This window comes from Trachypithecus francoisi, unplaced genomic scaffold (genome assembly GCF_009764315.1).
Source record: "Trachypithecus francoisi isolate TF-2019V2 unplaced genomic scaffold, Tfra_2.0 Lachesis_group16, whole genome shotgun sequence".
Classification (NCBI taxonomy): Eukaryota; Metazoa; Chordata; class Mammalia; order Primates; family Cercopithecidae; genus Trachypithecus; species Trachypithecus francoisi.
In genome coordinates this window covers 50,484,032-50,499,372 of record NW_022681461.1, presented here as the reverse complement: position 1 = coordinate 50,499,372, position 15,341 = coordinate 50,484,032, and the positions used below count along the sequence as shown (strand labels likewise).

At 35.7% G+C, this 15,341-nt stretch overlaps 1 protein-coding gene across 3 annotated transcripts in view; it reads left to right on the top strand.

The window, feature by feature from the left end:
* MLLT3 (MLLT3 super elongation complex subunit) overlaps positions 1 to 15,341 on the top strand; it is a 277,218-nt gene that overhangs the window by 200,978 nt on the left and 60,899 nt on the right. For all 3 annotated transcript variants that reach the window (XM_033237448.1, XM_033237449.1, XM_033237450.1), the window contains exon 5: positions 5,898 to 6,608. In XM_033237448.1, the coding sequence (XP_033093339.1) occupies positions 5,898 to 6,608 (711 nt within the window). The remainder of the gene's footprint in view (positions 1 to 5,897; positions 6,609 to 15,341) is intronic.

Below are 15,341 nucleotides of genomic sequence, written 5' to 3'. Positions count from 1 at the left end.
TTCTTTTAACAGCCTTTATCTGATCTTTTTTCTTTTACCCAGTCTGACAGTTTATCTTCGAGAGGGGGAATTCAGCTCTTTCACTTTTATTCTAAATTACACTTGATCTTATTACTGTCTTTTCACTTTGTTCATTATTTATATATGTGACTTTTTTCACTTTTCTTAATTTTGCCTGTATTTTCAAGTTGATATTCATTTTCCATTTTCCCTTTGTTTATGTGACAGTTCTTCACTTTTCCATTTCATGATTGACCACCTTCCTTTGTAATTGCTCATAATCCAATTTTTTCTTCCACTTTAACATGAAAAAAGATACCAGCACTTTCTTTCACCTTGACACCCTAATCCTTCTCTTTCATTCCTAAATTTCTGTGGAAATCATTTAGTTGTTTAGGTCCAGATTGTTAGACTTTTCTGTGTCAGGAATTCATGTTGAGGACTTATATTACAGTTTATTTTTCGTTTAGATTTAAATCTGTATATTGTGCAAGATACATTGTACCCCCCATTTCTTCCCTTTCCCACACGTAAAACATTTCTGGTTCAGTTATTGTTTGACTAGACTCTTTTCTCAAGTCCTTTCCTTTGGCAGGAACAGTGGTTGATGCGCTATTTGAATTCTGAAATTTTGGCAAATACTTCTTTCACACCGGACTGTGTGTGTAGGATATTTGGGTTGTACTTTTTCTCCCAGCTGTCTGGATATTATTGTTCTTTCTTCTAGATTTCAGTATTACAAATGAGAAGCACAATGTGAATTTAATTGTTATTCAATTTTAAGTAATTATTCTTCCTGAATACTTGTCAGGTTTTTTTTCTTTTTTTTGTTTTAAAGTATAGGAATTGTAGTGTGATTTTCCCTGGGCATCATTTCTCATTATCTTTGCCTGGATCTCGGAGAGCTCTGTGAGATTGTAATTCAGTCCTCTCTTTAGTTTGTGAAAATTTTTATCCATATTGCTTTAATTATTACCTCTTCTGTCTTTTCTTTTTCGTCCTTCCGGAACTCTTCTTATGGCTGTATGTTCTGTTTCCTTGATCCATTCAAGGCTCTTCTCTTTTCTCATTATGATTTTCACCGCTTTGTATTTTTACTTTATGCTTTGAGATTTCATTCATTTGATCTTTTATACTGCCAGTCAGCATCGATCTTCTATTTTATCTACTGAATTATTCAGCTTGAGAATATAAATGTTTAAATTTTAGTTTTTAATTAAACATTTTTCTAGAAGTTATTTTTTATACTTTACTTGATTTTCCTTAAGTAGCCATACTGCTTTTGACTTTAATATTTCATCTTTCTCCTCCAGAAAATCTGTTAGATCTGCTTCCTCCTATTTCCTCCTACCCTATATAGTATGTCACTTATATGTGCATTGGGGTTGAGATTGAGCTGTTAGGGGACTTTAGGCTGTTGGAACTCTATAAGTGATGAAAGGTACAGGCATCTCAACCTGCACAGTAGCAACAAGCATGTTATCTATTTCTTGTTTATACACCTAGAGGATTCTGTGCCTTCCTTCTGAGCTCCTTACATTCTGCAGCCCTAAGAGCAGACTCTCCTCCTATATCAAGTGCCTTCTGAGTGCTGGGAAGGCTGGCCATATTTGTGTGTGCAAAACTCTTCTGGAAGCTGGGCATGGTGGCACGTGTACCTGTCGGCCCAGTTTCTTGGGAGTCCAAGGCAGGAGGATCACTTGGGCCCAGGAATTCCAGGCTGTAGCATGTAGTGATCATGCCTGTGAATAGCCACTGCATTTCAGCCTGGGCAACACAGCAAGACCCCATCTGTAAAAAAACAAACAAATTCTTTTGGGTCAAGCAGAGCAAATCCTGCACCAATTATTTTTCTCAAGATGCCCATAAGCCTGTGGCCACATTCTTCAGGCCACTGCCTGCTACCCCCAGAGCTGACTAGTTCAAGAGAGGTAAATGGGGTTGGATTTGGGATTGAAGTGGGAAAAGTAAATCAAATTCAAGGTTTCCCCGACCCCAGAATTCTGAATTTTAATACTCCATTCGTAGTTTCAGTTGGCAGTAATTGTGCCTCGCATAAACCTCACTGGCTACGATACTGCTACTGCACAGAGCTATTTGTAGTTTCAGATGGCATGTCACCCCTCTGTGTTATTCATTATGTGTTGAATGACATTATAGAGGAGACTTTTATTTCGGAACCTTACCTTTGACTATCATGGTTTTTCCTATCCCTACATATGCATAACCTCTTGGACCCCACTACAGTTTTTAGGAAGTGTCCTTGTAAAAATACAGTTTGAACAAATAAACTTCTCAGAGAGTTTGTTTATTTCGATAAGTAAAACTCTTCTGGGAGAGTTTATTTGCCTATATGCAAATTTCATTGAACAAAATATGATTGAGCTGAAAATCTTTCACGAGACAGAAGCCAGTTAAAGTAGGACAGAGACCAAAAATAAGAGGGATGGCCAGCGGGAAGAAACAGGAGCCAAGAATCAGCTATGAGTTGTCAATGGTTCTTAGAAATAGACATGAAGATAACATGGAAACTGAAAGCCACATATAATCAAAAAACCTTATTCTGGCCAGTAGTTCCGATTTTTTTCTTAAGTCCTCTATTTGAGTTGCTGACAGGTAGTATTAGAAGAGTTTAAACATTAAAGATACCCATTCTGTTCCAAAAATTTAAAACAAGGAAGCGTTCAGTGCAATCTGAATAGATGAGAGAAAATATTGTATCCTATAGTCACAGGTTGTAAAGTTAGTGCAAATATATGTATATTTATGTTTAAACAATCATTTGCCTTAAATATTTGAGATTTGAATTATGCACACATGCGCTCTGTGTTACATTGCTTGATATTCAGTTTGTCCTAATCAGCCTCAGGCAAAGAGAATTTGAATTATACATGTGTAAACTTTGCATTGAATGGTAATTAGTCTGTGCTGCTCGGTGGTACTTAATATTGAGGTTAATGGTTAATTGAAAAATTTAAAAAGCTAGTGACAGGACCCCCATATATATTATATATATTATATATATCTATCAAATATACATTATATGTTTATATATAATTTTTATATATTTACATATAATGTATAAAAATATCAGGCTGAAAATCAGTGAAAGCTTTTAATCTGTGCCAGTGACAATTTAATGCCTGGCTGTGTATCTGAGCCACTGTTTTACATTTATTACATGTACAAACATGGAGACTGATGACAAGACCCCCATATATATATATATATATATAATATATATATATAATATAAATATATGATATATATAAATATCAGATAGATAGACTGAAAATCAGTGAAAGCTTTTATTCTGTGTCAGTGACAACTTAATATCTGGCTGTGTATCTGAGCTACTGTTTTACATTTATTACATGTACAAACGTGGAGACTGGTGACAATATATTTGAACTTTGACATTTGTCATGGGCCCAGGCCAAAGAAACTGCTGCCTTAAAAACTGCTCTCTCTCCTTTAATTTTTTACATTTTATTTAAGACATTGTTACAGAATGTATTTGTCCTCATAACTTTTGTTCTCTTAACTTAAAGATTCTTGAGGTGGTAATTACAAAAAAGGAAGGAACAAGATGTCTGGGTCACTTGCTTATACCAAGATTTGTTGAGTGGATAAAAAGGTAACAGTAGACATTCAATACCCGGACCAACATGAGAAGTAAAACATTATAAGAAGATGTATTTCTAGAGTTTTGTACCTAGCATTATATGCATGTAATTAAAAAAGGAACTTAACTTTTTTATGATACAAGAAGCTGTGTCAGGTACCAATATGTACCGTAAATTTAAGAATTCCAGTTTGTTCTAAAGAAGGATTTTAAAAATACGTCATGGAAGGACCTATATAGAAGTTTTATTTTCCTTCCTGGTACTAGAATATTGCTGTTTTTTAATACTTAACATTAGAGATATGTTGGTGGGTTAAAAATTGTATGCTTTTAAAAATTATTTACAAAATATGTGTATAATACTTCATATAGGTTGAATATTAAACAGCGATACTTGAGTATTCTAGAGCCATCATTAGAATACTGACTGCAAATTTTCAAAATTCAGTGGGTCAACAAGCCAGTTGAAAAAAACTCAAGGATATTAGATTTCAAAATGTTCTTCCTTAATTTAATTTGTCCATTATACTTTATTTTAATTATTCATAGTATTGCTTAACATGACAGGAAATGTCTTGTAATAGAATTTATAAAATAATGAAGTTTCAGTAATATGAATCCTATCTTTAGAATTTTCCTTTTAAATCTCAGATTATGATGTTTTCTAAGGAATTATCTAATTTGATGCATAAAAACAAGTCTTTGCTTAGTAACTTCATCCATTTTAGAATTTTGAAACCACTCCAGGAAATAAATGGAATAATTTTGTTAAGTGTCATTTTGTTGTTGAGCAAATAAGACAAAAAATATATTAAGAAACCAAAAAATATATTTCTACTAATATAGAACAATATGTTTTCATTTAGATATTATTTTGTGATGCTTATACATGTACCTATGTATATATTTTTCATTGTTTTGTTTTTGTGTAGACCCAATAAGTAGATTGTTCATTTTAATGAAAAGCATAGCCCCTGCTTGCTTACTGTCCTGTGTCATGCTAGATATTTAAGGAACATAGGATTGGTTTACATATCATTGGGCTTAAGTGGGTGAGTTAGATGTGAAAGATAATAAGCAAGCCTGAAGATGTAAATTCTAGTTGAAAATTTGGACATTTATTTGTCTTTGGTTCCATCAGGAGGTGGAAGTAAGCAAGAAAGAGCTCTTCTTTTAGTATTGATGTGGATTTTTGCATGTCCAGGATCTACTCTGTTTCTTATTCTTACTATTAATGGTAGAGGTTCACAAATATGGTAAGTATGGACTTAGATTTTGTTCCTAAACAGAAAGATTATATATAGGTTATATATTCTGATGTGTTTATATGAGTGGAAAAATTGATCACATTTAAAATGAAATAGGCAGCTATTACCTCTTTTCTCATGATCATAACACAGTAATTGCTAAAGACTTTCTAGTCCATTTGATGGTTAGGTGAAATCTTTGTTCTATTAACATACTTTTATTTTTTTCCTAGTGGGTGAGAGATATAGTTCTTAATTAATGAAATTTTGTACAGCATAAAAGTAATTGCTTTTTATCTCAAGTTGAGAATTACTTTATTTCTTTTGGGGGGTTTTATGATTCCTTATATTGCAAAGCCATTTGAAATTTAATGTAATCTGACCTTATTATGTGAAGCTGGGCTATTTTTCTGCCTCCTTCTCAATCTTGTTCTATAGCTGGGTGTTGTTCCCCAAATACAATCTGTGCTTTGCTCCCTGTTGTTTTAGTTTATTCTGGTCCTTGGTCTCTTAAGTACTTTTCCATTCTTTTCATTCTAGTAATTACCTGTTTATCCTCCAGGACCTAATTCAGATGTTACTTCTTTATGAATTTTTGAACTATTCTTCGCCCTATGCTCCCAACAGAATTAAATAGTTCCCTTCTTTTGGTTGTCGACAACTATCAATCTTAGATACGTCATAGTTATTAAGAGTGGGGGCCATGTCTTATTCATCCTTGTGTCTTCTTGGACAAGCAGCAGTTAACATTTGCTGAATCGAAATGTTTTAAAACTCCATGCTTCAAATGATTAAGAAAACAGCTTTCCTCATTACGTTCTTTGATAATAACCTACTGTCACTGTGTTTCTCACATACACTATTCTCACCTGTTATATTGTGGTTTTTGGTTTATATTAAAATATTTTTGGTATTTTAATGATAGCTTGAGAGCAATAAAAGAAGGATCATTTTATGTAGATCTCTTTTGACTCTTCATTGCTATTTAGTTTTGAGAGTTTCATTTTCTTCTCCCCTTTTTGCAGGACCCTAATAGGAGTATTCATACCAGCAGCAGCAGCAGCAGCAGCAGTAGCAGCAGCAGCAGCAGCAGCAGCAGCAGCAGTAGTAGCAGCAGCAGTAGCAGCAGCAGCAGCAGCAGCAGCAGCAGCAGCAGTAGCAGCAGCAGCAGCAGCAGTAGTACCAGTTTTTCAAAGCCTCACAAATTAATGAAGGAGCACAAGGAAAAACCTTCTAAAGACTCCAGAGAACATAAAAGTGCCTTCAAAGAACCTTCCAGGGATCACAACAAATCTTCCAAAGAATCCTCTAAGAAACCCAAAGAAAATAAACCACTGAAAGAAGAGAAAATAGTTCCTAAGATGGCCTTCAAGGAACCTAAACCCATGTCAAAAGAGCCAAAACCAGACAGTAATTTACTCACCATCACCAGTGGACAAGATAAGAAGGCTCCTAGTAAAAGGCCACCCATTTCAGATTCTGAAGAACTCTCAGCCAAAAAAAGGAAAAAGAGTAGCTCAGAGGCTTTATTTAAAAGTTTTTCTAGCGCACCACCGCTGATACTCACTTGTTCTGCTGACAAAAAACAGATAAAAGATAAATCTCATGTCAAGATGGGAAAGGTCAAAATTGAAAGTGAGACATCAGAGAAGAAGAAATCAACATTACCGCCATTTGATGATATTGTGGATCCCAATGATTCAGATGTGGAGGAGAATATATCCTCTAAATCTGATGTGAGTAGTTCTTATTGGCTTTCTTCCTTTCCCTTATTTTCAGATTTTATTTCAGATAGCTTTGTAATAAAGAATGAGGGAAGAAAATGAATGCTGAACCATAAAGTGGTAGCACAGAGGTAGATCTGGCCTAGAAATGCATTTCCTTAATTAATGGGAAGGAGGAAATGAAGTCATTAAGGAATCTGCAGATTTTTAGGCTGTTACTTAAGTTGTTAAAGGAAAGATATTTCCATAGCATAATAATGGGTCATTTGAATAGCAGCAGAAAATTTCAGTGCTCATCAAAGCTTGGTATCTATGCTTTCCAATGAGTGATGACTTAGGAGAATGAGAAGAATATAATAAGACTTGAATACAAGGGAAAATAAATTTAAAAGAGAGACTTAGAAATATTAGGGCTTTAATGTTGATGTTTTGATCATTGGAATGAAGTGACATGTTTATGTTGATAGAAGGCTGGTGACAGTATTTTTTTTTAACCAGTTTTGAGGCAAAATGATGTAACAATATACTACACATATTTAAAATGTATAATTTGATAAATTTTAACATTTGTGTATACCTGTAAAACCTGGCAGTAGTATTTTGAAAAGAGAATATTTAATTTTTTTCTTCATTGTTTAGCCACTGATTTGGAAGGAGTAGGGTATGTGATCTTCACTACAAGTTTTTGCTGATCAGTAGGATTATCCTTTGTGGAGGCCTAAGAGAGCATCTGACCATCTAATACCCCTAAAAGGTGTTTTTTGATATTGAGGTTTAAACTTATAATTACAGATTTTCAGCAGTGGAAGGGATTTTCAGATTATCTATTTTAACCTCTGTAATAAATCTTACGGTTCTAGTGACAGGGTTGTTACTAATTCAAAAGTATTTGATAATGTTTTTGAAGAATAAACATTACTTTGAAGTTATCTCCTTACTTTCGTATTTTTTCTAATTTTGGCCTTTTTTCAGTTACTTATTAGTAATGATCAGTCCCAATAATCTCCTTACATTGGCTTGACCGTATTTCCAGGCAGTGGTCAAGGAAGCTATCTGGCTAAAAAATTACTGGCAATCTTAGAATACTTTTCTTTCTGTCCCTTGGGCTGCCCACAGATGTCTCTAGTTTAAATGCTGGCAAAGTCTAGGAGGCCGTAGTAGCAGATTTGCTGTCCCGGGTTTGCACTGTTCTGGGTAGAAAGCCAGTCAGGGTCAGGACATGGTGCTGACACTGATCCCCAGTGGTCCACAGACCTCCCTACTCTCTATAGCTAATCTCAAAATTTTAGTAGAAGATGAGATTAGGACAGTAGCATATAAAATACTGGACGCTGGGAAAATTTGTTCCAGTATTTGGTAAAGGCCTTATAGTCATAGTTTGTGAAATGGAGATGAGAGTTGAGTATGTTTGTTCCAATATCTCAATTATTTATTTTTCCTTCTTTGCTTCTTACCTTTCCTCTTAATTCGAAACTTATTCTTAATGCAGGTGTTACTTGGACCTTTTTTTGTGTGTTTGACTTTTGTCTCGAATCACCCTGAAATGCTTTTGGGTTGTGATTAATTAGTCTATCAAAATTGTCACATTTAGCAGCTTTGTCTTTTTATATTCTGACACATTGCAATTCTTCTGGTATAGAGATTTTCAAATCATGGGTTGTGATTCACTGGTGAGCTATGAAATAAATTAACATATTGCTAGCATTAAAAAAATCAGAAAACATAATTAGTATGGGCAAGTAATGGCATATGAAAATTTTATTTCAGAGAAGGTGTGTGTGTTTCTTATAGTGGTCAAAATTTTAAAAGGCACCTTTTTAGAATGTTTGCCGATTTATGAGAAGACCAAATGGTGTTCATAAGGCACCATTGAAAGCTCTTTCTACATGAAACTGTCACAGATGGTCTTCCTCTTTAGGTAACTTTGTTTATTCTCCTTTTGTCTGCCTCTTGCTCCCTCCCATTTATATATGATTTGTAAAGTATGTCTTTCTTTTAATAAAATTCTTGTTCAATTTGATGTGTTTATTCAAAGGTATACCTTGAAAAGTCTTCTGGAATGAAGAGTTATAATTGGAAAACTTTACAGTAGGTAGTAAATTTTCGAAATGGTATATGACATGTTAGAGCCACAAATCCGGTGATTACAACAGTAGTTTTTGTAATGTACTCTGCATAGCATTGCAGAGAAAGCCTATAAAGACTTTCAGGTATTATTTGTGTATAAAACCCAACAACTGTACTTTCCTTATTAGTCTTCTGGTACTAGTAATGCTTTTATTGTTGTTGCTATTGGTTCAATACTTGAAAAGTAGGTAGCATAACAAAAGAGAATTAACAAAAGTGGTGTCATGTAAACCATGAACCCAAAGACCTTTCTATGAGCAAAGGAAGGTAAGAGAGAATTGAAATTCCATTTATCCAGTAGAAAAGATAGCCTTTGTTTGGACTGTCTCCTACCTGGCATCCCTCCTGCCAGCAAGACAAAAGGAACAGGGGACACTTGTAATGGAGAGCACTAAGCTATGGACTGCTATGGACTGCTGGTGCTCTCCATTACAAGTATCCCCTGTAACCTTGGCCAGTAATTGACTTGGTAGGTTGGGGCAGGCCCAGCTTCAGGGGGACTGTGCATATTGTCCTGGTTGTGTGTCTGCCTCTGAGTAAGTGTGATTAGATGAGCTGATCTCTCTAAAGTCCTTTCCAGCTTTATTATTTGAATATGAGCCAGATTTGTATTCATTTGTGGGACATGGGGTGGTGGGTGATTTTAGATATAATGGGCAGAGATCTTGGACTTTGGAAACAGAAAAAAGACACAATTAAATCAGAAGAGTTTGAAGAATGATGAAGGCTAGGGTGAATGATTACTTGTCTAGTATGTCTATAAAGAAAACATCTCACCTCAGTATAGGTCTTATTGTTAAAAAGATGAACATTTTAAAGAACCTTTTCTAGAATCAAATTTGACTCAGGTTTTATATAAAAATGTCAGTAGTATTAAGATGGGTTAGGAAGCTTAGATTATTAATTGATATGGTTCTTTTTGGTAAGATTTTTGTATACTTTGTGTGTGAGAAGAGAGAAAGAAGTTGGACATCCATGGTTTGTATGTCTGGCTGGTGTTTGAGGGCTCGATTACTTATTTGTTGATAAGTGAAAGGTAGGTAGATAGGTAATTAGAATTCTGCCATCTGGTGTCAGACAGGCTGTTTTAAATTTCATTGTCACCAGTGATCTTGGGCAAATAATTTAACTTTCTCCGTTTCTTAGTTTCCTCTTTTGTAAAATGGAGATCATAATAGTATCTTCTTTGCAGGATTATTATGAAAATTTGATAAATCAATCTGGGTGAAACAGTTAACACATTAGTCAAAAAAATGTTAGTTAGCTATTGCTATGTATGACTTGACTTCTGGGAACCTATATAACCTGTAGCTTTGAAAGAGATTTTTTGATATTCAAAAATACTGCAGAACTCTGGTGTCCTTTTTCAAGGTTGTAGGTTTATATGCTGCAATACTTGGTACTCTAAGCCACTTTGTTTTGAATTTTGTCTTTTGTCACTTTGCTCTGGATTTTGTCATCACAGGGTATATGGTCTTGATGTTGATATGCTTCTGTTACATGATCAGTGTAAAAATACAAGTTTTAAGCTGGAATATAAGCCAAAGTTTCTCAGATCTTTCAGCTTTTTAATTAAATGAGATAAAGAAGAAGAGCATACCATGTACTGCACTGGGTAGGCACTTGGTAGGTTTTTGTTTTTTCATTTTTATTTTTTGCTGTTACTGTTAAAATATCCTAAGAAATGATTTGTCTTTGAGTTCATGTTAATATAACTGAAAGAATAATTTTTAAATACATTTTGTGATTATTGAAATGTTTCTCATAAAGAGATCTAATACTGTCACATGAAAGTTTGTCAATAATTTTCCCCTACAGAAGAATTTGGTAGGGGCTCGGATAAGGTGGAGAGGCAGAAGGACTGTGTTATAGTGGGTGAGCATTTAACAAATACGGAAAGCATGATAGGGGAATGTTTTTGTTAAGAATATTTTATATTCAAGAACTGAGGCCATTCGCATTACAGTACAGTGGTTCTTGGCTTAGGAGTTCATCTCTTTGGGGTACATAATGTTCCACTGTACTTACTGTTTAGTAGATAAGTCGTGACTGACACTGACAGTTGCAAAGGGAGTGTATCAGTGTCAACTAAAGGTTTATAACTGTGTTTTTTATTAACCTGCTTAAACTTTAGTTGATAATAGGGAAAACAACAACTATCTTTCACCTCTTCTGTGATTCCTCTGTTTTTGTTTTTTGTATAATCTTTCTCTTGAAGAGAAGTGTATAGAGTTGATCTTGTCTTGTGATATGAAGAAGTTTGGTATTCACAGCAGAGGAGAAAAAAAAACAGTAAATGAAAATTGAAATAACCGCATATGATCACATTCATTGATGGTAGTAATTTTCTTATCGTTGCCTTCCTCTTTCTTCCCTTATTTTGAGGATTTAATCATAATTTTAAAGTGAAGGGGTAAAAAGCTTTAATGATCTTTCCCTGAAAATGAACAAATTACATTTGGTAAAATGTTACATCCTTCAGCCTGCAGTGTGAGAAGAGAGTCATGTCTTTTGATAGTTTGAGCTTACCAAGGGGTTTTCTTGGAGAAAACCTTCTTGAAGGAGAAAAACAATATCTCGTCAGATGGCAGCATTTTTCCCAAGGGTGGATGGTGATTCCGATAAAGGATAAATGCTTTAAACCACCTTACCAGAAATTTCTTTCAAAAAGAAAAAAAGGAAGAAGGAAAAAAAAAACTTCCCTTCTTTTGTTGTTTCTCATTTCCTCCCGCCCCACCCTGTTCATTGCCCTGCTTAAACTGTCTGGATCTGGTAGTAAATGTCCTGCTGTTGAAGCATTGGCCTTAGGTTTTTATGTGATGGAAGGTTGTTGCAGTCAGAGAAGAAGGTCTTTATTGTGTTTTCAAAGTGGCTTTTTAATGACTTGTAATTCCAGCACATGCAAGAGCTGTAAAGTCTGTAAGTATGGTGAGGGAGCAGCTGGAGAGGCCATTCATTAAAGGGCTGCCCCAACTCTCCAGGGGGCAGGTTCTCATTGGAGGCTCCTGTTTTCTGTGTTTTATAACTGGAGGTAAAAATACCTGAAGGGTTACAGTTCTTCCTCTGGTAAATTCTGCTCAGTGTGGAACATTAATTAAAATTACCAAACAAAAGTTAACTTTGTTGGGTGCATGGAGATATTTCACCTGTCTCTATTTTCTAACACATTTTTTTTTTTTTTGTCTGTATTGGGCGTGAACACACTGAGGAGGAGGCAGCCTCGCCAACCAGCTGTTCATTTATTCATCCATATTCCTGGTTTACTTGAAAAAAGCAGTTAAAAAGGAGATTAAAAAAAGAAAACAGTTAGAGACCTTTTTGTTTCCTTGTTTCAGTACATACTAGGCCCAGTGTGGTATCTCAGTTCTTAAATTAAGTAATTCCTTAGAAGCCTTTGGAGAGCAGACAGTTGTGAATACACAGGGGCTCTATCTTTGCAGAGCTGGTTGTCATCAACAATTGGCAAAACTTCAGCATTTCCACTCACATGTATTGAGCCAGAATCTCTCTTCCAATAAATTCTGTGAGCCTTCTTCAAGAGAGCTGCATCACCTATTCAATGCATTATTGTTTCTTGCTTTATGACCTATGCATTTGATGGGATTATCCCGTTTGTCATTTTTAGACATAAAGCCAACAATGGGACTCAAAGATAGCCTTTGCAAGACTAGCTTTCCCATACCACGGGGATGCCTTATAGCCATAGCTAAACTTGAGTGTTTAGTCTGTGTTAGTCACCCTTCTATGTACTTAACATGATTTCACTCACTCACCCTTCAAGACAGCTCTGTAAAATAGGTATTATTATTATTATTGCCATTTTATAGATGAGGAAGCTGAGGCTCCAAGACGAAGAATCTTCCCCAAGGTTGCCATCTTTAAAAGTGATGGAGCTAGGATTTGAACCCACTTGGTAGGTAGCGTACCTACCTAAGAGGAGGTTGGTGATAAAACAAATCTTATTCTTCCTTGGATTCTTACTAAAATTGTAGAGGTGTGCTTCATGAAGTTGGCAGTGCTGCTGGGAAAGCCTTCAATATCTCATATTGTCCCCCATATGAATCCTGTTTCTTTGACCTGTTGGTTTGGGCTTTACCAGTGGCCTTCAGGAGGTGACAGGTTGTCCTCATAGGTGAATTCGGCATGCACAGCCAGGATTGAGGGAAGAGCTATGAAACATCTAGGAGCCTCTAGCTTCTTATACGTCCTCACTTAAAACTGACTCTCTTGGGTCTAGATTGCACCTTATTATACTATATCAGGATTATTTTTCTGTTCCAGAGTTTTTCCCATGTGCTTTTGCAAGAGAATTTATGTTTCACAGAGCTGAGCTGCAATATCAACCTTTCCCAGAAGATGCCACCAAATAACAAATGGTGTCCTCCAGTTTGGAGACTCCTTTCTGAATTTTCTAGTTAAATTTTGTAAATTCATGTTATAACCTCTCTAAGTTATTCAAAATGTAGGCTGTGCTTTCTTTGAATTAGGAGACAAGATAATGCAGTGGTAGGAGTAGAGGGTTGTTTTCTTTTAGTGTCTATGTAATTATTTAACCAAGTTTGAGAAATTGTTCTCAGTGGGTTACAATTTATGACTGTAAACTTTGCAAGCAGTGTCAAGGTCCACAAAGAAAAATCACCCCTAAGCGGCTTCCTTAGGTCACCAAAGGTGATTGTGCAGTGATATATTCCCAGATAAAGTCAAAGATCCTTCTATTAAGCAGGATAAAATGGAGAAGCATTTACTAAAATGTTTGAAGACAACACTTTTATCTTTGAATTCTGAAAATATAGAGGTTAGGGATGTGGGAGTACAGGGATAGGAAGAAATATTCAGAATCTGTGACACAGAAAAGGTAATTTTCTTGCCTTTCATGGTCATAGAAGGAAAATACATATATGGGGGCCTCAGATATTACTTTAAATAAGTAGAGAAAGAAATAAATTACTAGAGTGCCCCTGGTTTGAGACCTCAGTGCTTAGAATCATAGTACTGGTTTTTAAAAAATAAATTGCTGACCTTTGCTTTATTATGTGACCCTCCTATGTTTTTTAAGTATGGTAAACCATCATGTCACTTTAAGTTACTAAAAACATTTTCTTCTAGATGTGTTTAATGGTTTATAATATTCTTTGATTAATGATGTTCAGTAAAACTTAAAAATATGTATGCGGTAGGTACTTCCTATGTACGGGCATTGCATTAGGTGGTGCAGATAGTACAAAGTTAGAATTTAAGCTGGTCTTTGAAGGAAAGAGGCATGAATTAGTAGAGATGAGGGTGTGGGGTCAGTGGGAGAAGACTTTCTATTTGTTTTTGAGACAGGGTCTCACTATATGGCCCAGACTGGTCTGAAGCTCCTGGACTTTAGTGATCCTTCTGCCTTAGCCTCCCAGGTAGCTGCTGGGGCTACAGGAGAAGGCTTTTTTTCTTTTTCTTTATTTCTTTTTTTTTTTTTTTTTTAGGTGGAGTCTCGCTCTGTTCTCCAGGCTGGAGTGCAGTGGTGCAATCTCGGCTCACTGCAGTCTCTGCCTCCTGGGTTCAAGCAATTCTCCGGCCTCAGCCTCCTGAGTAGCTGGAACCACAGGCGTGCACCGCCATGCCCTGCTAATTTTTGTATTTGTAATAGAGACGGGGTTTCACCATGTTGGCCAGGCTGGTCTCAAACTCCTGACATCAGGGATCCACCCTCCTCGGCCTCCCAACATCCTGGGATTACAGACATGAGCCACCATACCTGGCCAGAAGGCATTCTTGATAAGAGGAAACAACTTGGGGAAAAAAAAAAAATTGATGAGAAACTGTGTAAATAGTTTGTGTTGTCCTCTCTGAGAATGAAGAAGAATCTCATAAATAAATTCCAGCAGTTAATTTATCAAACGAGTTTATTGGGAATGAAAGAAGCCTTATTGAACTCTCCTCCCTCCATGGTAGACATGTGCAGGATGCTTTTATTTTATATATTCTTAATCTATACACTAGGTAAGATAGCTTTTGTTCTCATCTTACAGGTGTGGAAGTGACAGAGCAAGAATTCGAATCCAGGTCTGAAAAATGTCAAAATTTATGCTTCTTGTATTGTACCACTGATTAAAGCTTGTTCAGAGGGAAGTCATGTCGAATTAAAACCACTGTAATATTGACTAAACGTTTTTGAGAAAATAAAATTTAGTAGTGTTAACTTTCCCATCATCTGACATCCTCTGACCATCTGGTAGTGGTGCCACATTCCGGTGAAAAGGGAAGACTAAGAAATAAAATGTAGCCACAGTACTTGGAAACTTGAGTGTGAGTAATGGATGCAGAGGAGACTCTGGCATGATTTCTAAAATGCTGATTGAGTCTTGCTTTATATAACCTAATGTCATTTTCCGAGAAGCAGAATTGCAGAAAGTACTGAAAAGCTGTGGTACCTTAGAATCTGTCTAAGAGAACTTTTCCGTAATGTAATATCTTATTAGGTTGTTTCATATATCTCATTTCTAGGGCCAAGGACATGGCCGGTGTTATTATGAGGGCTCCCACCTATTGTATTGATATTATATTGTGTTTTCTAAAGGTTGCATTCATGCATCTCCAGGTGGATTATGTCAAAAAAAAACATTATAATAAAAGAAA